Source organism: Equus przewalskii, chromosome 8 (genome assembly GCF_037783145.1).
Source record: "Equus przewalskii isolate Varuska chromosome 8, EquPr2, whole genome shotgun sequence".
NCBI lineage: Eukaryota > Metazoa > Chordata > Mammalia > Perissodactyla > Equidae > Equus > Equus przewalskii.
The window spans coordinates 57,923,095-57,947,467 of record NC_091838.1 but is presented as its reverse complement, the minus strand read 5'-3'; the positions used below and the strand labels follow the sequence as shown (position 1 = coordinate 57,947,467).

The 24,373-nt window shown below is 34.0% G+C and overlaps 1 protein-coding gene across 7 annotated transcripts in view; it reads left to right on the top strand.

Moving 5' to 3' along the window:
* Positions 1–24,373, top strand: part of CSMD3 (CUB and Sushi multiple domains 3) — a 1,172,992-nt gene that overhangs the window by 1,072,338 nt on the left and 76,281 nt on the right. For all 7 annotated transcript variants that reach the window (XM_070630871.1, XM_070630869.1, XM_070630875.1 and 4 more), the window contains 6 exons: positions 10,289–10,369; positions 11,328–11,441; positions 16,255–16,443; positions 16,812–16,958; positions 19,530–19,718; positions 23,860–24,045. In XM_070630871.1, coding sequence (XP_070486972.1) covers positions 10,289–10,369; positions 11,328–11,441; positions 16,255–16,443; positions 16,812–16,958; positions 19,530–19,718; positions 23,860–24,045 — 906 coding nt within the window. The remainder of the gene's footprint in view (positions 1–10,288; positions 10,370–11,327; positions 11,442–16,254; positions 16,444–16,811; positions 16,959–19,529; positions 19,719–23,859; positions 24,046–24,373) is intronic.

Here is a 24,373-nt window from a genome sequence, read left to right as displayed (position 1 = left end):
TGTGAAAGAATGAGTTGATTATGTATTGACTTTCAGGTTATTTTTAACAAATGTATTTAAAAGGCCTGCACTGTCTTTTAGGTCATCTTCTAAGATTATGTTGCCTTTACAATAAATGCTGTATTTGGGGACAAGTATATTTAACTCTACGAAGTCTCGTCCTAAAAGAGACTGCTGCAAATATAAGGAAACATTTTATATAAAGCATAAATCACCTTTGCTGTGAACTATGTGACCACTTTGCCTCACATAACCTAAAGACCTGACCTCCTTTCATTGTTTGATTTGTTTGAGGTCCAGAGAGCCTGGGGGCTATGGACATAATGTGATTATATGTATATATGTATATACGAAGTGGCGAAGTTAAAAAAACCAAACTGGTAAAACTGTTATGAGGAAAAGATAGTGACTTTGCTGTTACTTAAGTGACTACTTAGTGATTACTTATATGACTAAAAGTCAGGCCAAAATTGCTTACTGTGTTTTGACATTTTGCTGTATGTGCACATCCATTGATAAGTTATGATATTTATTTTCTACAATATCTTGCTGTCAGTCCCCTCAAGCCAAAGTCCCTTGGGAACACACCTTTAGTTAAACAAAGTTGGGTTTATTGGTTCATTGTAACAAGTAAGACAACACACCATGAGGGACCCTGTGGCATCTCAGTAAAAGGGGAGTAGAAGAGGCTTACTATAGGATTTGGGTTGTGCAAGATGGTTCTAGAAAGGTTTAGGGAAGCATGCTTTTCCTCTGGATTGTATGCTGTCAGAAAATTGGAGCTGTTCTATAAGTGGATATCTTAATACTTTTTTTCTAAAAGGTGGGAGGAATGGAACACACCTAAGAGTATAATTGGTATGGAAGCCTCATTTGCTCATACTAGCTGAGATAAAAGAATCTTGGTCATTTTGGTAATGTGGATAGTGTTCTTGTTTTTTTCTGTGCTCAGATAAGATTATGGAGAGGTCTTGTTTTTGTCTTGTTCCACAGGGTCAAAAAGTTATCATATCTGTTGTTAGTTTTTAGTGAAATTGTTTATGGTCAACAGTAGAAAATCATGGCCTATTAGTTAGAACCAGGCCAGCTCCAAGCTGACAGCACACAGGAGCTGTGTTTTGTTTTGTTTTCTTTTCTTTTCAAATGGCAGAATAGTTTAAAGTGATAGTTAAAGATAGTTGTAGCATGTTCCTTTATAGCCAAAAGCAAACCAAACTATGGTAGTGAACAGGGAGGGGAAAATAGAGACTGACAAAGAATAAATGGTCATTGCTGATATGCTCAGTATCCAGTAACTCAACCATGTTGAGAAGAGACCATTGGCTCACAGATTCCACTGGGCTCAGTACTAAGGCAGGATACTTTCAATTAGCTACCTGAATATGGAGAAGTCAATTCATGCCACGGATATTGGAATTATCTTATGAATAATTCAGGAGATTTCCCAATAAACTTGTTTCCTATACTTCTGTTACTCCATCTCTAGGGAAATATCAGCTGTGACCTCTTGTTGAACCATTCCTCATCATAGAGACTTTCTTCGTCTCATCTGTAAATCCAGGGATGACCATTTTCCCTTGATTTCTAGGATTCTCCCTTATATAGGCAGAGAAACAAACTGATTATAAACTATTAATGAAGCAAAAGTGATATTTGTAAGCACTGCTGAAACTTACCTTGTATGGCTTATGTCAACTCACTAGCAGATTTTCTCAAAAATGGAAAAAAATTGTGTATTATTTTTCCCTCTTAATTAGAACTGAAAGAGCATTTATTTAAATACTCCTAACTCTGCTTTCAAGTGGAGCTGCTTAAACTTATTTTATATAACTTTTGAAATAACATTACCAAAATTGCATAATTGAACATGTAATTATCAATGTTTTTCCTCCTCTAAATCTTCCCCAAATCATGAAATTATCATGCCTGAACTAATCTGGGTCATCACAGAAGTGCACTAGTGGTTATAGAGAGCTGAATGTTTATAAGGGAACATAGAACATTTTTTTTTTCCCTCTGTAAGAAGTACTGTGTCCTTACTTGGCAGAAAAGTTGTGCGCTCAGGCTATTTGGTTTAGAGAAGGAATGGCAATTTGCCAGCATTCTGGGGTTTTTTTAGAAGAAACCTTTAGTAGCTCAGTTTAACTGAAGCAGATAAATGCAGCATTCTTTTCTGGAATTGGGTTGGATGTTTCATTACAAATAAAATAGGAAATTAAAAATAACCAAAAAATATTGCCAGAATCAAACCTTAAAGTGAATTCAAGAAGCAAATTTGTTAGACCAGGAGCCAGACATCTATACAGATTTGAATGAAAACAGGACACTATTCAAACAACAGTTATCCTCAAAAGACACTATCATGTAGAATATGATGCCTTCATGTAGTTATTAAATAGTAAATGGTGTTTTAAAGCTGAATGGCATGTCAATTAAATTAATCTTCCAAAGAGAATAAAGATTTAGATCAAAAGTGTATTTTAAGGGGCCAGCCCAGTGGCGCAGTGGTTAAGTTCCAACATTCTGCTTCGGTGGCCGGGGCTTTCTGGTTCAGATCCTGGATGCGGACATGGCACTGCTTGGCAAGCCATGCCGTGGCAGGCATCCCCCGTATAAAGTAGAGGAAGATGGGCACAGATGTTAGCTCAGGGCCAGTCTTCCTCAGCAAAAAGAGGAGGATTGGCAGCAGTTAGCTCAGGGCTAATCTTCCTCCAAAAAAAAAAGGTGTATTTTTAATGTGTAAATATCCATTTTATGTAGCTTTTCTTTTATTAATGTTCATAACCATACAGCTGTTTCTAAATGGAACAATCCATGAAAAGCAAGGACTGAAATATATGCTTATACTACTTAAAATTTAGAAGACTCAATTTAAAAGTTTCAGTTCTGCAAGTTACTGGATGTGTGGCCTTGTCTACGCCGTTTCACTTCTCTAGTCTCCTCCTCTTTCTGGCCCCTGACCCCCAAAATAAAGAGATTAGAATAGGTGATTTATGAAGTAACTTCCAGCTCAAAGAATCTATGATTCCAACTCATACAATATTAGGTATATTCATGTTAGACACGTTTATTTTCTTCCAAAGTAACAAAAGTATATACATTATAGAGGATGAGATATTGTTTTAATTCAATTAGTTATCATTTAGTATTTATTGAACATGATTTCTAGAGCACTGTGCTAGCAGTTTTGAGACCACCAACATGTACAGCATACGTTATACATGACTGTAAAATGAGTTGCTGAACCCCAGGAGTTTATAATACAGTACAATATAGAGAATGTAAAACATATAAAGAATCAGCATTTTCAAAGTATATCCAATTTAAATCAGAATAGAAATAAAGTGAGTATTTTGATGTGTTCAGGGAAGTCACGTGGATGATAGCTGTTTGAATGACATCGCGTTGTGAGTAAGGTCATGTCAGATTGAGATTATATGCGTTCAGCACAAAACTGCCGTCACAGCAGCCATGCTCATGTTAACCCTTGCCAGACAGGGAATGTACTCTCCCTTTGAAATGATAATATATGTCAGGTGCTATTCTAGGCACTTTACAGTGTATTAACTCAATCCTAATTTTATGTTTATTTTGCAGATGAGAAAACTGAAGCATGGAGTCTTGGCAGTTTGTTTAAGGTCATAGAGCTAGCAAGTAGCAGAGCCAAGATTTGATCACAGGAAGTCTGCTTCCAGAGTAAATAGTAGATCAGGCTCATTTGCGCACAAAAGTAATTACTCCCCAACTCAAATTGGAAAATATATATTTCAGTGATGTTTATTGGTTTGATAGAAACATCTTCAGAAATAGAGGTGGAGCAGCTGTGTTTAATTCCCCATCGTTGCCGTCAGTTGCTACATGTCTGATGCATCACACCTTACACCATTGCCTGATTATACCCTGCTCCTACCAACCTAGATAATATGCCTAAACCTTGCTCATAATTATTTCAGTAACTGCTAAATCAAAATGTCTTTCAGCGGGGGCCACCCCCGAGGCTGAATGGTTAGGTTCATGCGCTCCGGTTCAGCAGCCCAGGGTGCACTGGTTAGGACCCTAGACGCCAACTACACACTGCTCATCAAGCCATGCTGTAGCGGCAACCCACATAGAAGAACTAGAATGACCTACAACTAGGATATACAACTATGTACTAGAGCTTTGGGGAGGAAAAAAAGAGGAAGATTGGCAGCAGATGTTAGCTCAGGGCCAACTTTCCTCACCAAAAACCATTATTAAAAAAAAAATCCTTCAGGAATAAAATGTGAAACTTGGGAAAATGAGAAAATATTAATGTTTTACCAAATGTTCTTGTTCATCTCTGAACACCAAATATCTTGAAGGAATGGAATTCCAATTTGCTATAATATGAGCCTACCCTTATGGAGTAGTTATTATGTACAGGTACTGCTCCAGATACTTTGCATATATAAACATTTTGTTCCTTATAACCACCCATTGAGGTGGCATAAAATTATTACTATTATCATTACTATTTTACAAATGGAGGAAAGTGAGGCAGAGAGTAAGTAACTTGCCAAGATTTTCCAATTTCTCAACATTAGAAACAAGATTTAAACCCAGAGCTTCTGGACCAAGTCCATACTCAATTTCATAAGAATGTATTTAGTACATGCTTTTTTACTCATTCTTCCATTTTTCTAGCATTCAGCAAATATTTATTGAATGCTGCTATGCCAGGTATTGTATTATGACCTGAGGAGTTAGCAGTCAATAAGATAAACAGAACTCCCTGCTCTCACACAGCTTACATTCTAGTGCGAGAAAATAAACATTAAACAAAGAATCCTTACAGATTATGAAAATTGCCAAAGAGAAAATAGAGAGATCTGAAAGAGAGTAAATGCAAGAGGTTAACTCTAGGTAGCGCGATCAGTGAAGATGTCTCTATTTTAGTCATCTGAGGACAAAGTTATAAAAGAGATAAGAGGACAGGCTTCAAGAAAGCAAGGTAGATAAAAATAATATTGTATAGAACATAAAGTTTAGACAAGTTATCAAATGTTACACCATCAACCATTTGAGAGCTATGTTGATAGGGAATAGAAGAGACTATGATAAGGGTTAGGTTGTAGGCAGGTTTGATTTTTCAAAATTTATGATGAGAAAGTGAAGAGATGTGGTTTAATATGTTTTTGTGGGGTGAGAATGGCATCATAGGTGGGTGATACGACAAATCAGGGGTATGTGAACTTTAAGTAGAGGAGGGGAACTATCTATTTATTTGCAGCTAAAAATAAAAGCTGGTTATTTGATGGAGCTGAAGTTAATTAAACAAAGTTGGAGGCCCTTGGAAATCATAATCAAGACAATTAAATGTCAAGTCATTTGGGGATACTTGTGAGTTTTTTTAGAATCAATCAACAATTGTTTCTTTAATACCAGCTGCAATATGGACTCTCTACTAGTCTCTGTGTATCTACATTTGTCCTCTTCCAATTGTGTTTATTTTCCCCACTGTAGCTAGAGTTATTTTTTAAGGAGAAATTTGATCACATTACTCCCAGTTAAAACTCTTCACAGGCTTCCTATTGGCCTCAGATTAAAACAAACAAATCCTGAACCTGGCTCATAGACTCCCATTGGATTTAGCCCAGCTTACCCCTCTTTCTCATCCCTTCGCACTCACTGTGGGCTCTCTCACCCAAGCACACCTGGCCTTCCTCTTTGCTGGTTTTACACTTGCTGATTACTCTGCCTGGGTTACTCTGCTCTGTGTCATCTCTCTCCCCAACACACACACACACACACACACACGCAGTCACACACACATTGTTTCAACTAGTTAAACTCTACTCATTAATTAGATTATTTGGTTGATATCTTTCTCACCAACAGTTAGTGCCTATAAGGGGAGGATTGTGTCTGCTTTATTCACTGTTGCATTCCCGGCACATATGATGTGGTGTCTGGCATGTAGTAGGCCCTCAATAATACATATTTAATAAACAACAAAATGAACTGTGCTAGACATTATAGGAAAAGTAAATCTGTACACAACAGTCCCACACAAGCTAAACATGAAACAAGAACTAATGCATTCATGAATAAGGGTGGAACAATTCGAGACTGTAGAACACTAAATGCTAAGTGCTATGATGCCAATTTCCAGGCTGGCAAGGTTGTCAAAAGTAACAGTGTGACGTATGGAATTAACATGGCAAATACAAGGGAACTGGGAAAATTGAGGTGAAATATAGCAGACATCTCAGATGAGGAGCTGGTGAGAATTAAGGTAATAAACTTGGTTTGTCTAGGATTATAAATTTAATCTGTAGGCTATGAAAAGCCACTGTAAATTGATTATAAGGAAATGGCAGAATCAAAGTAATTCTCCAATCCAGGTTAATTTGTCTGTAAATGTGGGGGGAAATGTGCTTGGTTTTCAAGCAGAACTTGGTTCAGATTCTGACTCTCTGAACTGGGCAGATAATTCAACCATTCTGAAATTTACTATACTTTTTTGCAACATGGGTATATTTACACATATCTTGATGTAGTAATTTGGTGATTAAGTGAAATAACGCATGTAAAGTACCTTGCAGAGTCCTTTGCACACAGTGGATTCCACGTAAATAATGTCTTAATTCCCTTCTACCACTTCACTTGAGTGTAGGAAGGATTGTACCAGAGAGACGCAGAAGGCAAGGAACATCCTGTAGACCAATTTAATAATACAGCTTTATTCATTTCCTAGGGCTGCTGTAACAGTGTACCACAAACTAGGCGGCTGAAGCAATCTGAGATCTTTTTCTCTCACTGTTTTGGAGGCTAGACGTATGAAATCAATATGTCGAGAGAGCCATGCTCTCTCTGAAGGCTGTAGGTGAAGATCCTTTCTTGCCTTGTTCCAGCTTCTGGTGGTAGCTGGAAATCTTTAGCATTCCTTAGGTTGTAGATAAATCACTTCAATTTCTGTCCCCATCATCACATGTCTTCCCTGTGTGTCTGTCTCCTCTTTTTATAAGGTCGGCACTCATACTGGTTTAAGGGCCCACCTTAATTCTACATTATCTCAGCTTAATTTACTGCATCTGCAACAATCCTGTTTCAAAGTAACATTCCGAGGTTCCAGGAAAGACATAAATATGGGGGGACACGATTGAACCCAGAACACAGATACGAAATGACAGGGGTCTTCACTGAAATGTTGTCAGCAAGAATGGAAAGACACTGGACAAATTTTATACTTATTTTAATGAATAAACTAGTAGAAGCTGATGAAGATTGAAAACAGAATCGTTGGAAGCTGTTTATGATTTAACGTTTTGTAGTACTTTGTCTTCAAGAGTCAAAAGAAAAACAGATGCAAAGGAGATCCTTTCATTATCCCTTTCCCCTTTACACTGTAATCAAAATTACATAGTTGAACCTTGAAAAGCATCTCAAGCAGGTCCTGTTTAGATCCCATTCTCTACCACTCTGACCCACAATTGCCTCTCTTTTATCCCCATTTACAATTTTAGAGTTGAGTCATTTTAGGGAAGACTATTTGTTTACAGACTCTTTTCTTCCTTTGGAATGCTGTGTTTTGTATGTTATTTAGCAAATCTTTGTTGGATTATAAGAGTAGTGACAGAAGCTAATTACTCAATTGTGAAAAAGGTAGATAAACGGTCTCCGCCCTTATGTTGCTTAAAGTCTAGATGGAGACACAAACAATGGAAAGTGAGCTAATTAATGATAATAAATTTTGAAACAAGTCATGATTACATGTGCTACAAAACAGAGTTCCGTGATGAGAAAATAGCAGTAAAGGGTGAGGGGAAGGAGACAGTGAAGAGCTCAGAAGTGCTGTTTATCAGGGTGATATAAAATTGAAGATTGAGACATGAAGGCAAACTATAAGTCAAAAGAATCACTGAAAGCACTTAGGTGGAGACTGCAGAAAATTTGTTCAAAGGAAAGTTTATTCTGAATTCAAATCTATATAAAATCGATGAAAATAGAATTGCGCTTATTGAGGTAGAGGTGGGAGGTAAGGGCATTACAACTCCTCAGACCCTCCATGACCCCAAGATGACCCCTTGGCTCTAGGGACACAGTTTATGAAACTACTGGTAAAGGTAAAGAACATGAATAAGATGGAATTTGGCTCACAGTAGCCATGTGGTCTTCGGAAAACAATACATTATCTCTGAGCGTCATATTCCTCATTAACAATAATTTACAACCTCTAGTCTTTTCAACTCTGCAACCTAATTATCTAGGTCATTCTAAGCATGTTCTACAGATGACAATAGTTATGGATTTTTCATTGATAAAAAGATGTACTTCTTTAAAATAATGAAATAATTTATGAGTAGCACAAAGATTAAGAATAAATTTAGAGGCAAACAAAAGTAAAATAATACACATATGGGCATCTCTACACTTCTCAACTTCTGAACTGAGCTCTTTTCTACCTTAAGATCAGTTAAAACGTTCTCCTTTAAAGCATAGTCTCATAAGGATTTCTCCATGTAGGGACCACTGTATCTTCCTCTCTCCTTTCTCTTGCCTCTTTAACATTTCTCACAATTACATTTTACCTTGATAATTGTACCTCTTTTAAGGTGTAAGTCCAGGAAAATGATTTTCAAAATTCCTAATGTTACTTTCAACTAAACGTTTTCTCAGAAACCCAGGTTATGTTTTTCTGCCCTAGGCTTCTTTCCAGCAAGTCTTCTCTTTTCTAGTGGTAACCCTTCTATGTGGAGTGATGTTTTACTTGCAAATTAACATCCCTACACAGCGAGTGCATTTATAAGCAGGTTAAAGTACTGGAAGGAAGATGTTTGGAGAGACAGACAACAATTTACCACAGGAAATTGAAACAATTTTTTTTAAAATTCATCCTTCTTTGTCTACATTTTGAAAATGATTCCTCTTTTTTCTGTCATTAGTAACCTGGAAGTTTACTAGCCTATTAACCTCTTACAAACGGCTGTTTGTTACATGATGATGAATCAGTGCTCAAACTTATGTTTCCTCCTCCATCTGAAATGCTTTAATGTCCATGATTATCGTTCCGAAGGGGAAAAGCTTATTCTTTAAAATTTATCTCGTTCATCTCCTTTTACAGTAGTCTTCCTTAACTAGTCTAGTTGATGTTCCCCAGTACTCTCATAATGCTCTCACAATAGGGGCAATATTGAAGGGATGGGCTTTGAAAGTGGAGGACATGGGCTAAAGTCCTGGCTAAACCCTGTACTGGTTGCACGATCTCAGACAAGTTGCTATGTCTTTAAACTCTCATTCTCTTTGTCCGCACGTTGAGCTACATAAAGAAATTGACTCCTACATTTAAGTAATAAAATTAAGTATATAAAACATATTTTTTTCAAAACTTATAATAGTGTAAAATATGTTTCTTGAGTGAAAAAGAGTATATTACATTTTTTAAAGATTCATAGTGAGAACATGGCTTTACTCCAGCAAATGACTGTGATATGGATATTATATAGGGCTAGTAGTCATTTTGCTTAGATTCACAGAGACCCTTTTTGGTGGTCTTTAAATTATGCCAAATAGTAATCTATCTACTCTAAGGAGATGACCCGTTCAAGTGATGTAAATAATTAGAAATATGAAATTTAACAAATAGAAATTTCATAAACATGCTAGCATAATGAGGGAAGGCTCTGGAGCCAGACTAACTCGGTTCAAATCCCAGATCTGCCACAATATAGTTGTGTAATTTGGAGAAATTCTTTGTCTCTTTAACAGTTTTTTATAAAATAAGGATAATTATAGAAATAGTCACATAAATTAAGTAATAAAATAAAGTTTTTGTGAGGGCTAATAGAGTTAATGTAAGTAAAGTGTTTATAGTATTTCCTGGAATAGAGTAAGCATTGAATACTTGTTTGCAGTTATAACTGCCTGCCAGGCACTTTGCTAGGTGCAGGGGATGTGATGAACCTTGGGGAAGATAGGCATTGAGTGCGTAAACACACTTGAATATATAATTCCAAATTGTGATCACACCAAGAAAGAAAATAGCAGGTGTTATGAAGCACATAACAAGAAAGACTAAAATGAGGGTAAGAAATAAGGGGTTAAAAGGTTAAATATTCTTACCACGGGAAAATATTTTGGCATCTAAGGAATGATTTATTTTCCCTCAATCATGTAGCATTATTTTTAAAATAAATAAATAATTGAAACTTGATAAATCCCACAATTTATTTTGATTCTTACCAATAAAGCTTGCATAATTTTTTTCCCACATATTTGAGTATATATACCTGCTCAGAGAAGGAATAAACATTGTCTATTTTTATAGCCTATCAACTGAGAGTGTGCCAACCTCCACCGCCTGTACCCAATGCGGAAATTTTGACAGAAGATGATGAATTTGAAATAGGTAAAGTCTGTTAAATTACTTTCAAGGAAAACATACTGTGAGCAGAGGTATTTGCTTAAGAAGAAACAAAAATAAAGAATAGAAGCATCCTGTCTTAGACCCTCTTTCCTTGGATTGATGGGGATTGTTTAGAATTCTTAAGAATGGACAGCCATGAAAAGAGGAAAAGGAGTATTAGGCGAGAAGAGAGAATTCTGTATTTCCAGGATATACAGTTAGAAAACAGTGTGGGAATTTGAACCATATAACTATAGTCCCCTAGTTCCTTCGAAATCATTCTTTTACCACCTTTAGACACTGGAGTTCTAACTACTGGTCTTTGAATTCAGGCTCAAGCCTGGTACATAGAATGAAGGATGTGTAGGGTGTATTAGAAAACATGCTTTATTTCCATATCCTTGAAAATGACTCATTGATACATACTCAATTTGATAACAAATGAAGTCCTTTTACAACTGGGTTTGAAATTCAAACCTGATAATGTCTCACAGTTTGAATAATGATCTAAGACAAGAAGATATCTTAATGTTGCCATAATAAACTTTTATCATTATTATCATATTGATTTTGGTTGAGAAATGTAAGAAAATCTCCATAAGCAATTTAAATCTAATCTTACTAGCAATAACGAAGGATCCTTTTAACTGCTTGATATATTTTTAATCAATATCTTACCTGTAACAACCAGATTAGTTCCTTGTTATTATAGCCTATATCTGACGAGTATGCACCAGTACAGTCTTATTGGTAGTCAGCTCTTGGCTTCAGTTCTGATTGGTCAGTGCCCATGAAGTACTGGTAATTCAATATTTTGAATATCATCCCTGCTTATAGAATTTTTACACTGATTAAAATGACCGAAATAAAAAATATTCTGCTTTACAATGGAAACATCTGTTCATTTTTACCATTACCTTGTTGCTTATCTGAAACCTTTTTTGTCTTTTTTTTTTAATAGGTGATATTATTAGGTATCAGTGTCTTCCAGGATTTACTTTGGTTGGTAACGCAATTCTGACATGCAGATTAGGAGAACGACTCCAGATGGATGGAGCACCTCCCGTTTGTCAAGGTACTAATTCTTATGATTATTTATTTCTAAATTTTTTAATGCTTAATTCAATACTGGCAAAATTGATAAAAATCTATTTCATATAAATATTAAATATTTAACTGGCAATAATGTTGAAAGTTATACAACTCATATGTGGTACTTTTCAGTCCATTATTTCTCAGATTTAATTTTAAATATTTTTGATTCTTCCAAGGCTTAATTTTTCTAGTTTATCTCAAAGTCAGTTCAACTTATTTAAATTATTTTTTCAGGGAGGGGTGGAAATGGAGGTGAAAAACAAGAGAAATCACTTTAAATAAAAGCTCCAATGTTGATTACCTTTACCTGGAAATAGTTTCTGTTCTAACCACTAGATTCATTAAATTTTATTGAGCACCTGTTAAGTATGAGGATCTAAGGAAAAAACAAATGAGCAAACAAACAAAAACAAGTTACAAATGGTCCCTGCTGTGAAGGTAACATGGCATAAGAAATATGACAGACATACAAGTGGTAGCAACACGTTGTTTAGGAAACAGGCCAGGGGGCTATAGAATCATGTAATTTTTAACTGCTTATGGGACAGGGAAAGCTTAATGGAGGTATTGCTCCCTGAGTCATGGATTTCAAATGACAAGTGAGACTTACTCTCATAGAACAGAGATAGGGAAAAGGTGGTCCAAGTGGCCAGTGTATATACAAAAATGTAGAAGAGAAAGATACTGGGATATGGACTTTAAGGAATTCATTCTGTTGCAAGGGCAAGACCATGGTGGACCTTGAATAATGCACTAGAGTTTTGATGTTCAGGAATTATATCTTGCTACAGAACAGTGCCTCATAGTAACTGTTTATAAATATTGGTTGATTTGAATAAAATTGAATTGAACTTGGCTATCCCTCCCCATATTTTCTTGGATTACTTCCTTCATTGGCGTTTATTCCTGAGGGCTGGAAATCTGTTTTCTGTGCAGTATCTTAACTGTTGTAATGATCCTGAAACAAAACTTCTGTTTATTATTCTAAACATACTGTTAGTAGGAATTAACTCTTGATTTTCTACCTCACCGGAGTCCTTACAAGAAGATAGAAGGATTTTCACGCAGGGCTTTTGCAGCAGCAAAAAGAAAGACATGTTTGGAGGTACAAACCAGTGCCAATGTGAGAATTCCCCTTGCTCTTAGTCAATGATTTAGGGACATCTTGAAGTTGGTTGGTTATTCTGAAATCCGTCACCTATATTCCTGATATTTAAATATCATTCATTCAACTTCCTCCTTTATAGAAGTCTAGTCTTTGGCCACTTAGGATTATTTAGGATTCATATTCAGATATTTAGACATGTTAATGGAAAAGATAGAGTCGCAGACTTTCGGGAGATTATTCATAGGAAAATAACTTGGGCAGACACAGGAAGGTGTGAATGAGCGATTACATCTCGGGGCTTCTTCCTTGACCCCAATGTGAGCTTTTGGAGGGCAACACTTCTGTTTTCTATTTATGTATCCCAATTCAATAAGTTTTTTTAAATTTAATAAAAAAATCAAGATAACTTAGTTGTTGCTCAGTCCTCATCTCTCAGACTTTCAATATCTTAGTTCTAAAATCAGAATTTCCTATAGACTAGTAATTGCAGCTCTTTTTATTCTATCTGCTGTGAAGAATACAAAAAAAGACAATAAGTTTTTGTCTCATAATAACACTTCAGATACTAGCTAAAAGTTAATAAATCATCCCTCAGAATGAGTCTGTGCAGAGTTACTATATTAATTATTTGACCAGGCACTTAAGTTAAAAAGCTGACTTTACATTTTTGTTTAATTGAATTAATTCACAAGCTTGCTAAAACAGTCATTCATCTGGAATCTGTTAGAACTAATCTATATTGTTTTTAGTCTATTTTAAATTATTTGGGTTTTTTTTCTCTTTTCCTGAAAAGGTCTCAATCATTTTTGTTATTCTTCCCTGGATCCTCTTTAGTTCTCTACATCATACTAAAAATGTGGAAAGCAATTCTGAATATGGTGCTCTTCAAAGAGTTTGATATAAAGGAAATATAACAGGTGATTACATGTGGTGGTTAAAAACATGGGGTCCATCCAGCTGAATGTGTAAGACTTTGTGCACTTTAAACTTTCTGATCTTCAGTTTCCTCATGTGCATAATGGGGATAAAAATTGTACACACTTCTTAAAGTTGTTGTGACAAGAAAATGAGATATTACACAAAAGGTGCCTAACAGTGTCTAACACATAGTGACAATCAATAAATATTTGCTTTTATTCATGATGGTTGTCAGGAGTCTTGCTACGTATTGGATAGATTTAGCATAGGTTAATTTGTGAAATTGCAGTAAATTAAATTGGATCATATCAGTTTTTCAAAAGTAATATGGAATATTTGTTCAATTCAGAACATTGGGGCCAAAATATTAAGTAAGGTATAGCACTTGCTTTTCAATAACCATAGCCTTGGAAGAGAGACAAAAAATGTAAGGCAATAATAGCCATAAAATTGCTAACCGCAGTAATAGAAGCATCCATTACAGAGGCACCAAGAAGGAAATCATCCATTCAGCTCAGATTGATGGAGGAAAGGTTCAGGAGTGTTTCACAGAGGGTGAGACACTTGATCTTGGCCTTGAAATGCACTAATATTTCAAATGCAGAAGATGAGAGAAGGGCATTGGAAATAGAAGCATACAAAAAGCTACAGGTAGTTTGTCCAATGTGTTTGGAGCATTCTGTTTCAGAGGAAGGCCAGCAGGAAACAAAGTTGGAGAGGTAGGTAAAAACTGAACTCGGAGAGCTTCATGTCAAGCTATGAAGCTGCTGAATTCTTTTTAGTGAGGAAGCAACATGCTCAGTAACCCAGACAGTTACTTATTTAGCGAAATATTCCATAAGTGTTAAGTAGCTGGCCACACACTCAGTAAACGTTTCTTTAACACTTACTTCAGCTTGTCATATGGTTATATGTGTCTTTCATTTAAATATGCCATAGCTATATATTCACTGATGTTCTTCATCTTTAACTCAAATTTTCTATTCCATTTCCAAACTTCAAGTTTGTTTATTTATTTTACATATTTTTTATTTTGTGAAAAACAAAGTTCAAGTTTCTCTTTTTAGACTAAGAATGACACGATAACTTTTACTCAGTTATTTGTAAAAATAATTAAAGTCATATCCAAGAAGCAAATATCTCAGAGTGAAGTAAGTAAAAAGCCAAAACAATAGAAAACAGCTCTTAGATTTAACTGTGTTATGTTCTATAAGCAATTTTCAAATATCTGTATATTAGTTATGATAAATTTTATTTTAAACTTTTTCTTTTCAGGCTATTAACTTAATTAAAGAGCAATCATATGTTTCCATATGAATTATTTTACTTACTCTTCTCCATCCCTACATTACTTGGAGACTTTATAACTCATTTCATTGTCCCAGGAAGTGACAAATATGTAAATCCTTCATCTATTCATCTATATTACAGCAACCATATTTGGTGTTTCCAAGTGTAGCTTATTCGAACAAATACTGAAAAACGAAGATTCTGCTTAAGGTGGTGCTCTAATTATTTTGAGATACAGCACTAGCTAACTCCAGGGTGGAAGTTGATGTATAGTAATTGGGTGAGGAAATGGCATGGGATGTATTTCCAAGTCACTAAACACTCAAAAGTTATCTAGTCCACTCATCATTCCACTTGCTTGAATGTCCCCAGTAATAACACTCAAAAATTGGTCCATCCTAAGTTTAAAAGCTTTTTTGCAAGCATGTACGTAAGACATTTTGCTATAGTCACTCACACTGTTCTGACAAGTGGAAAATTCTTTATTATATTGAACTGAATCCTTTTAGACATATATTGGTTTACTTCTGTACAATGTGGGCTATCCCAAGCAATTCCAATCCTCTTCCCATACCATAGAACCTCAAATTCTTAAAGAAAAAAAAGGCTGAAATGGCATCACTTGAGTGATAAAGATTTGGTCATCTTGGTCACACTCTCATTCCAAATACAAATGTAAGTAGATGTTTGTATTATTTGGCCCCATGCATAATGCTATTGATGCCAACAATTAAAGTTTACTATACTTTGGAGGCTGTTACATAATAATTATGTTTTTTGTCAACATATGACAAATTTTCTATATTTTTGCATATATATATACACACAAATATATATACTTTCTTGGGGAGTATAGCAAAGGTATTGTTATGAAATAAGAAGCTTGGGCTTTGTCTTGCATTTATGGTCTGGAGATAGTACAAAGAACTGAAAGGTAACTGGTGACCCAAAATTGTGTTAAATCTCATGGCTTAAGCACATTCCTGAGATCAGAAGTGGCTTTGCCTGGAATGAGTACTCTGAGAGAGGGAAGTTTTCTGTCTGGCCCCACATACCCAAGTGAGTTAAAGTTTGAGGAGAGAAGAGAGTGAATAAAAAGTAAGGAAGGAAAAGGACAAGGCATAGACATTGACAAGAGAGGCAGAGGGGAGAGGACATAAGAAGATGAGGAAAGGAAGGGAAAGAATATTAAGAAATAGAGGGAAATAAATGCTTCGTTTTTTAACCTTCCATTATCTATCTTCCACCTTCCATGTAATAAAAAAGGAAAAAAAAGGGAAATTAATACCATACATTTTTAGGTCATTCCTCCACTTTGAATGGCAAGGTTAACACAAGTTGTCTCTTCCAACACATAATTCAAGGTATTGTCTCCTTTATGGCTTTTGAATGTGAAAACAGAGTACCCAATATTTATAATGTAGTTTGACTTAGGTCTGAAACACTAGCATTATTTAATGATATCTTTCTTTGACAGTGCTCTGTCCTGCCAATGAATTACGGCTGGATTCCACAGGAGTCATATTGAGCCCTGGATATCCTGACAGTTACCCAAATCTTCAAATGTGTGCCTGGAGCATTTCAGTAGAAAAGGGATATAATATCAGCATGTTTATAGAATTCTTCCAGACAGAAAAGGAATTTGATGTTCTTCAGGTGTATGATGGTAACCATGGGTTATATTTACTGGCTGTTCATAAATTCAGTCCAAATGCTCTAATTATACGTGAAGGCTTTCATCATAAACAACTGCTTATATGATTTTATCTTATAGATACTTTCAGAAGTATCAATATCAAATTTACCTATATACAATACTAAAATTATAGTTAGCTTGATTATTATTTTACAAATTGTAGATTCTTTAGCTATGTAATTAAAATGTTTAAATTGTATAAATGTTTATATCATGCTTTCAGTTATTGTTGATGAAGTGGATTGGTTGCAGAGCAATTTCACCATATTTAATACTAAATATAAATTGGAACATAATTATTTAGTTATATCTAAATTGTATTGTTTTTTTTTCTAAAGGACCAAATATTCAAAGTCCAGTGCTTATTTCCCTCAGTGGAGATTATTCATCTGCTTTTAATATAACAAGCAATGGTCATGAAGTATTTCTTCAATGGTCAGCAGATCATGGCAACAACAAAAAAGGCTTCCGGATAAGATATATAGGTATGTGGTACTTATAACTTCAGTACCCGTCTGACTTGGATCCTCAGTATGGTTGTGATTCAAGAGCACAGATGCAGACACTATTCAATTAGACACGAATTGAAGTCATAGTTACTCCATTGATGTTTCTTGGGCAATTTTATGCAACTTTTCTATGTCTCAGTTTCCTCATTGTAATAATAATAATTCTGCATCTTTCATATGATTTTTGAAAAGATTGAAAGCACTTAGGATATTTATGACTTATAGAAGTTAATTATAAATTGAACTCTATTTTTATACTTTTATTCTAACAGCTTTATTTTCCTTGAACTTTCACAAAATGTCAATAGTGTTGTTCAAGTGTGTATAACCGATCTGTTTAATAACTCCTTGAAATGACAAGTTTAAACACAGATAAACATAAAATGGTAAAAATCTTTCCTTTCATTATTATCCATCTATTTATATTACTTGCTAAATATATTAAGTATTAAAAGAGAAAATGATGAACACATCATCTAAAAACTTTCAGTTTACAGGGCCCCGCCCAGTGGCTGAATGTTTAAGTTCACGCGCTCTGCTTTCACAGCCCAGGGTTTTTCCAGTTCAGATCCCAGATGCAGACGTGGGGATGCTCATCAGGCCACACTGAGGCCGCATCCCACATGGCACAACCAGAAGGACCTGCAACTAGAATATACAACTATATATTGAGGGGCTTTGGGAAGAAGAAGGAAAAACAAAGAATGGCAACGGATGTTAGCTCAGGTTCCAATCTTTAAAAAAAAATAAAAACCTTTACTTTTGAAAAAATAATTGTTTTGTCATTTCTGCTTTTCATTGAGTAATATTTAGAAAGACGTGGGCTGAAAATCCTTTTTAACATCAAGATGAACTAGCTTTTTCTATATGCCTTCCTTTTTATAAGGTCTACTGAGTCAAGAATCTTCTTGTTGAGTAAGTGTATATAAATAGTTCTCCATAATATGAAGATTACTTTCCTTTATTTTTAATTGCCATCCTAAATCATGTCAGAGGCCATGGGTATGTGCTCAATAACAAAATGCTTCAGAATCAGTGAGTCATCTCTTTCTGTCCAGTGTTTAGAGTGTCTTCCCAGAGCCATGGGTCATTGCTAATCACTTCACCTAAAAATTACTCTCATAAATATTTTATAAACAATTCTGACACAATTCTAGGCATAGACTTAAATAAACTTTGAAGTTCAGTTCTAAAAATAGACTCTCAAATTTCACTCACATATAAATTTGCATATATAATGAACAAAAAAATAATTTTTGTCCATTTACTTTGATTTTAAAACTATGAGATGATAGTTTGATTTTAATAGTTTGTCTTTTACATATTAGGAGTAACTTGTCACTGGCATCATATTACTAATATATATACATGTTTTATCCTATAATAGATTTCTATTAAATTAAAAAAATGTTATTAGGCATGCAAAGGAGAAATGTTTTAAAAAAATTGAAATATATGCCCCAGTCGTCCTTAAGAGTTTTCATACTTGAATCTATGTTTCTATTAAATGAATAATGTAAACGTTTTTTATTAAAGTTGTATCAAAACATGGCATTTAAAAGGCAACACATTAAATTGTATTTTTAATAATAATAGTAACTTAAAGGGAAACCATTCAAATCAAACAATTATAAGCTTTAGATTGAGTATATTACAGACTAGTCCTTAATGATGTTGCTATTCATGACAAAGTTGGATATAAATGTAGTGAAAACACCACTTTTAGCCCCAAGAACAGCTTGACATATTGAATATCTATTTTTCTTTTAGAAGTGACAGGTTATGACATATATATATTCTAAGTCCAATCTATTTCTTAGTATTTACCCCTAAAGTCCCATTTTTCTCAGCTGAATACATTGAAGTTTCAAAGGGTAAATGGATCCTGCTGGGCTGAATGGTCTCAAAAGTATATATGTATATATATGAAAAAGCCATTTGACATTATCTTTTGACATTTCAGACTTCAGGAGATGAAAAAAGAATTTATTTTATTGGCATTTTTTTATCACCATATGTAAGCACTCTTGACAGCATGGAAACTCTTTAATAAACTGGGAGAGAGGCTTATGGAATGTGGGTGGTCCATTTTAGACATCAACCAAAAAGAAATGCGTGACCAAACATGATATAGGAGTTTGGCGATAACTTCAAAGTGACATGTAAACAATATGCTCTAAAATATTGCTACCAAGCCTGTGACATTTAGGCTCTTTGAATGACAGGAAATACAATTACCAAAATTCAGTGAAATATTTGTAGGGTGTTTGAACTACCACGGTGTTAAGAAACTATGATATATTTCAATTCAGAAGACATCTTCAGTGATGCTAAGAATTACAAGAACAAAGCCCAGAGGTGTTATGTCTCCTAAAATTTATGTCAATTGATTGTCAAGAGAATAGAAAATAATATGAAGTAAAATTCACATAGATGACAATTGACCTATTTTTAAATACTAGTATTCACTTATAGGTTTTTATAACTGGATTGTAAAGAATTTCTCATTCGTTAAATTATAGAATGAATTTTTTTTCTTTTGAAAAGCTTTCTACTGTAGTACACCAGAATCCCCGCCTCATGGATACATTATCAGTCAGACAGGTGGACAGCTTAATAGTGTGGTTCGCTGGGCCTGTGATCGAGGATTCCGACTTGTTGGGAAAAGCAGTGCTGTGTGCAGAAAGTCTTCCTATGGGTATCATGCATGGGATGCACCGGTCCCTGCTTGTCAAGGTAAAGTATATTAGTCAAAAATGGATAAATACATTAATGAAAGATTAATCCCATTTAACTTTTGCATTTGAATCGCTGAAAATTCCAAAACTATAAATATTCGGAGGCATATGTAGACACCTCTCACGAAAACAAGACTTGAAAATGCAGAATGATAAACTTGAAGAGAATGAGACACAGAGTTTTGTTATTTTTTATTTGTTATTGTGTAATTTTCACCTTTACTCTACCCACTTATACACATTATTTGCTCATACATCCACCATTCCCATTGCTTTGTTGTCAGACAATGATTGACCCAGAGGTGCAGATTGTGTTAGTGTGGAGTCAGCAGAGAGAAAAGAGAGGATGAGAGTGGGCAAGCTCATAGAAGACTTTCACTCTGAGTAGGCAAAATGTGCTCCAGAGCAACAAATTTAAAGGAAAATGTAGCCAACCACTACGTTATTTTTTTCTTCACTGTTTAGCTAACTCATCAGAGATTTGTCTTTCACTTTTATTTGTATTTTGTTAAAAATCAAGGCACTGTCTGAACATTGTATCCTGCTATAACAAACAGAATGACAAACTTCTTAACAAATAGCACATTTCAGAGCATTGGACTAGGTCTTGTTTTTAAAAAGTTGTTGAATGTCTTAGCTAAGTATAGTCATAAAGACAAGTTCAACATCAGTTACACAAGAAAATCTAATGTTATTAGACTTTGAAAATTTTCAGATATTTAACATATCACATTATTTTGTCAATATAAAATGTAATTTTGTATTTGCCTTATTCTACCCAGTATGTGGAGGTTTATATAACAACTATGAACCCTCACATTAAAAAATGCAGAACACTCTTAGTTAATAAATAATGCGTCTTACCCATTACCCATGTAATCTACTTGTTGGAGGCAATTTATATAAAACAAATAAAATATAAAATAGATCAACTGAAATTTAAAATTAAACAACAGCAAGTTAAAATGAACACAGAATAAATATTAGCAGACACCCAAAATGGCTTCTTTTACCTGTTAAGCTGCGAAGTCTACTTCATGAAAAGATAGCTCTCATAGGAATGTGTAAATAAATGAGAAATGAAAAAACTGTTGTTTCATTGTTCTGTTGATGCAGGAAACGTTAATCACTTATTAGAATTCAGGGAAGCATCATAACCTTAGCGGGTTACCAACATTGAAAGTGGTCAATGACTTCATGTGGAATAGGTATATTTTAATAAACTATCAAAATATCTGCTTTCCTTTGACCAAGGATTAGCAGGAGTATTTATTATTCGTGTTAAATAATTTCCCAGAACCGGTTTTGAAAAGAACCTTTGATCTTATAATTTCAGAATTATGTGAATTTAAAATATATATGATAACTTCTAAATCATATATATTTTAAATAAACATTAAAATGCTCTGAACTTTGAACTATTGCATTTTGGTTATGTGCGGATTGTTTATATACATTTTAGTATATATATTATATGTATAATAATCTTTAAGAAAGCTTTAGTGAGAATAATTAACTGTTAGTTAAAATAAAAAATATCCTGAACCTTCTGAAATTTTGAAATTCCTTTGTAGATTCAGTGCCATAACTTCGTTGATTCTTTTGGTGACATTTACCTATGGAGTCATTTTTTTTCATTGTCTTGATTTAAAATTGTTCTATAATTAGAATAGGTAAATCAAAGTGAAGTTTAAAAAGAAGATATTTGGCATAGTATAATGATAAAATACTTAAAATTCAAGAAACATTTCCAAAATTGGTCTTTTATTATCACTGAAAAATTTTAAAAGATTATTTTATAAAAATATTTGTTGGATGTGACTCATCTGTGTTTGGACATAACTGATTAAAATGAAATGGTTAAATGTCATCGGGAAGAGCTATTCACATAATGCAAAGTTTTTGCCTTGTTCCAAATTTGTTTTACATTCTTCAGTCATTTTCTTTTTGTTGTCTCTTCAGTCTCTTTATACATCCTCACATGTATTTACTTAAGTTATGGTTACATAATATGAGCACAGTTAAAGATAGAAAATTTAGTTGACTATTTCTATTTGGGTTTGGTAATGTGTTTTATTTCTCTGTCTACACATCAAATAACCGTTCATTGATTTCCCCCCCCTTGAGGAATTAAACCATTCTCATCCCACTATATAATGGAGTATCATACAGTGTTATGGAGATACAGTCACGTTGTATGCCCTGCCCCACTTTTAATTTCTGCTTTTTTGAGAGTTCTGTAGAGAAGCCTCTTTGACAACCATTCAGTGATGATGAATCTCTGAACTTGATTTGATTTCTTTTTTTAGCTGAGAAGTTAAATTCTAAGCTATTCACAGGCACAGTGTTGTCCTATCATTTTAGTATGTTGTCTTTTTTTTCAGTTCTAAAACATGGCAGTTTTATACTAACCACACATAGGGAACCTATACTATTTTAACTATATTTCCTGTTGACTTTGACCTAGATTCAATCTAAACTACTCTAACAATGTATAGGTTTTTTTTTTTTAAGTTGGTAAATACATGATTTTTGGTGGGGATTCGGTGGGGAGATGGCTTATTACAAATGGAATTCTCAAGACTCCTAAGTGGAAATATAAATATTGCTGTAACAGACATCAGGGAGCCATTTACATTTGGAACACTATTTTAGGGGTTCTGTAATTAGATAGCAGGGAAAGTAACATAATTATATGAGATTGCTTATATAATTTATTAAGTCAACGTTACTGCTTTTCTGTTCATAATTTGCAAATTATTAAAATACAGAAGATCAAACTATTCACCAGTAGGGAGTCTGCTATTCAGTTTTAAGAATTTTATATAGATTTCACTAAGACACTTTATAGTAAATTCACATGAATTAATTAAAATTAAACATCTAAATGGTAGGTTTTATAAGAGAAGTAGAAACAGTTTTTGGTTGAAATGGGAGATAGGTAAGTAGAACACAGCATTTATAAACATTCAAAGTAAACTCACGTATTTCTGTTCCTTACTTCTTTTGATATTAGAAAAATATATTTACAAGTTTAGAATCTCATATATGAACCCTATGAGAGTAGATATTTCAGAATTCAGAAATTTTCTGATTTTATAGAGGTAATATAGCACATATACCTGATATTATGTTATAACCTCTGCTGTTTCTGGAGCTGCAACCATATTCAAATGCACTAATCTTTCTGCAGAGATATGTATAAATACTTACACATATTTGAATATGATGTAAAAGATACAAATAATCTGACCTTAATTAGAGCTTTGCTGCCAAATATATTATTTGAAAGCTTATGTTTTCTTCTTTTTAGAAATGCAAATTGTGTGCTTCTAGAGTAAAGATGAAAAACAATCGATCTTAGAAGATTTCTGTATAGACATTTGAATATATAAGATGTGAAAATATTAACAATAAACTATTTAAATATAAATTTTTACTGTAATTACTGTGTAAAATGAATTTTCACCTAAATCAAGTTTATTGTAGATAAAACCCAAGATATCTAAGACATATCAGTGAAATGCAGGAAGATCTAAACTAGGTTTTAAGACAATAAGTATAAGTCCTATATTTATTAAATATGTCTCCATACACATGATATTCCGTGGATGGAGCCAAAGCATATAGAATTTGGCTGGATCTAAGGCAAAGCAATATCCAGTTTCCAGGTAAAATAAATCTATTTGTTTTATTCCTGGCTAAAATCCTGATAAATATTGATTAGCACTACCTTTTTAATCTTTAATAATTATCTGTCAAATTGAATTAACCAGACTTGCTGTGTAGTGGTCCAGGCATAGGTTAACACTAGCCGTATTCTGTATTTATCTAACTTGCATTCTCGTATAATCTCTATGAATGCTGATAACCATGCAGAAGCTGACAAGAAGCTAAGTAAGAAACCAAGAAATAAAGCACTAATAATGTATGGATTCACCAATTTAAAAACACATTCAATAGGAGTTTGAAATATTCAAAAAGTTATGGTTCAGAAAAGCTTTTTTATGAGGTATTCTGAAATTGTTTCAGAGGAATTAATAAAATCCCAAATAGTTTTATATGCTATACAGTTTAAGAGACTTATCTAATAAGTATTTTTCTGTTTCTATGAATTCATATGTATATATTTATTCTAGCAATTTCCTGTGGGATTCCTAAAGCTCCAACAAATGGAGGAATACTAACAACAGACTATTTGGTAGGAACCCGAGTTACCTATTTTTGTAATGATGGGTATAGATTGTCATCCAAGGAACTTACCACTGCCGTATGTCAATCAGATGGAACTTGGAGCAATCATAACAAGACCCCTCGCTGTGTTGGTATGTGTGTTAAGGAAATTTCATCACTTCTATTTCTATTGGCATCTTATATGATTTGAAATTTTATGTGGTGCTCAAATTTTAGAACTAATCCCTGAAGTGAAGTGTGACATCTAAGAGGGAAATAAAAGTTAATTAAGCTCTCTTGTACTGTGAAGAATTGGAAGACAGTATAAGCACTTTTTACTCATTTTTAGAAACTACACAATATTTATGTCAGAAAATTAAAGTGACTTTTCATTTTACCTTACAAAGTTTCAATTATTTTGTAAAAAGTCATCCATCGATCAACATGTGTTTTCAATACACAGGTCCTTGATAAAATCTT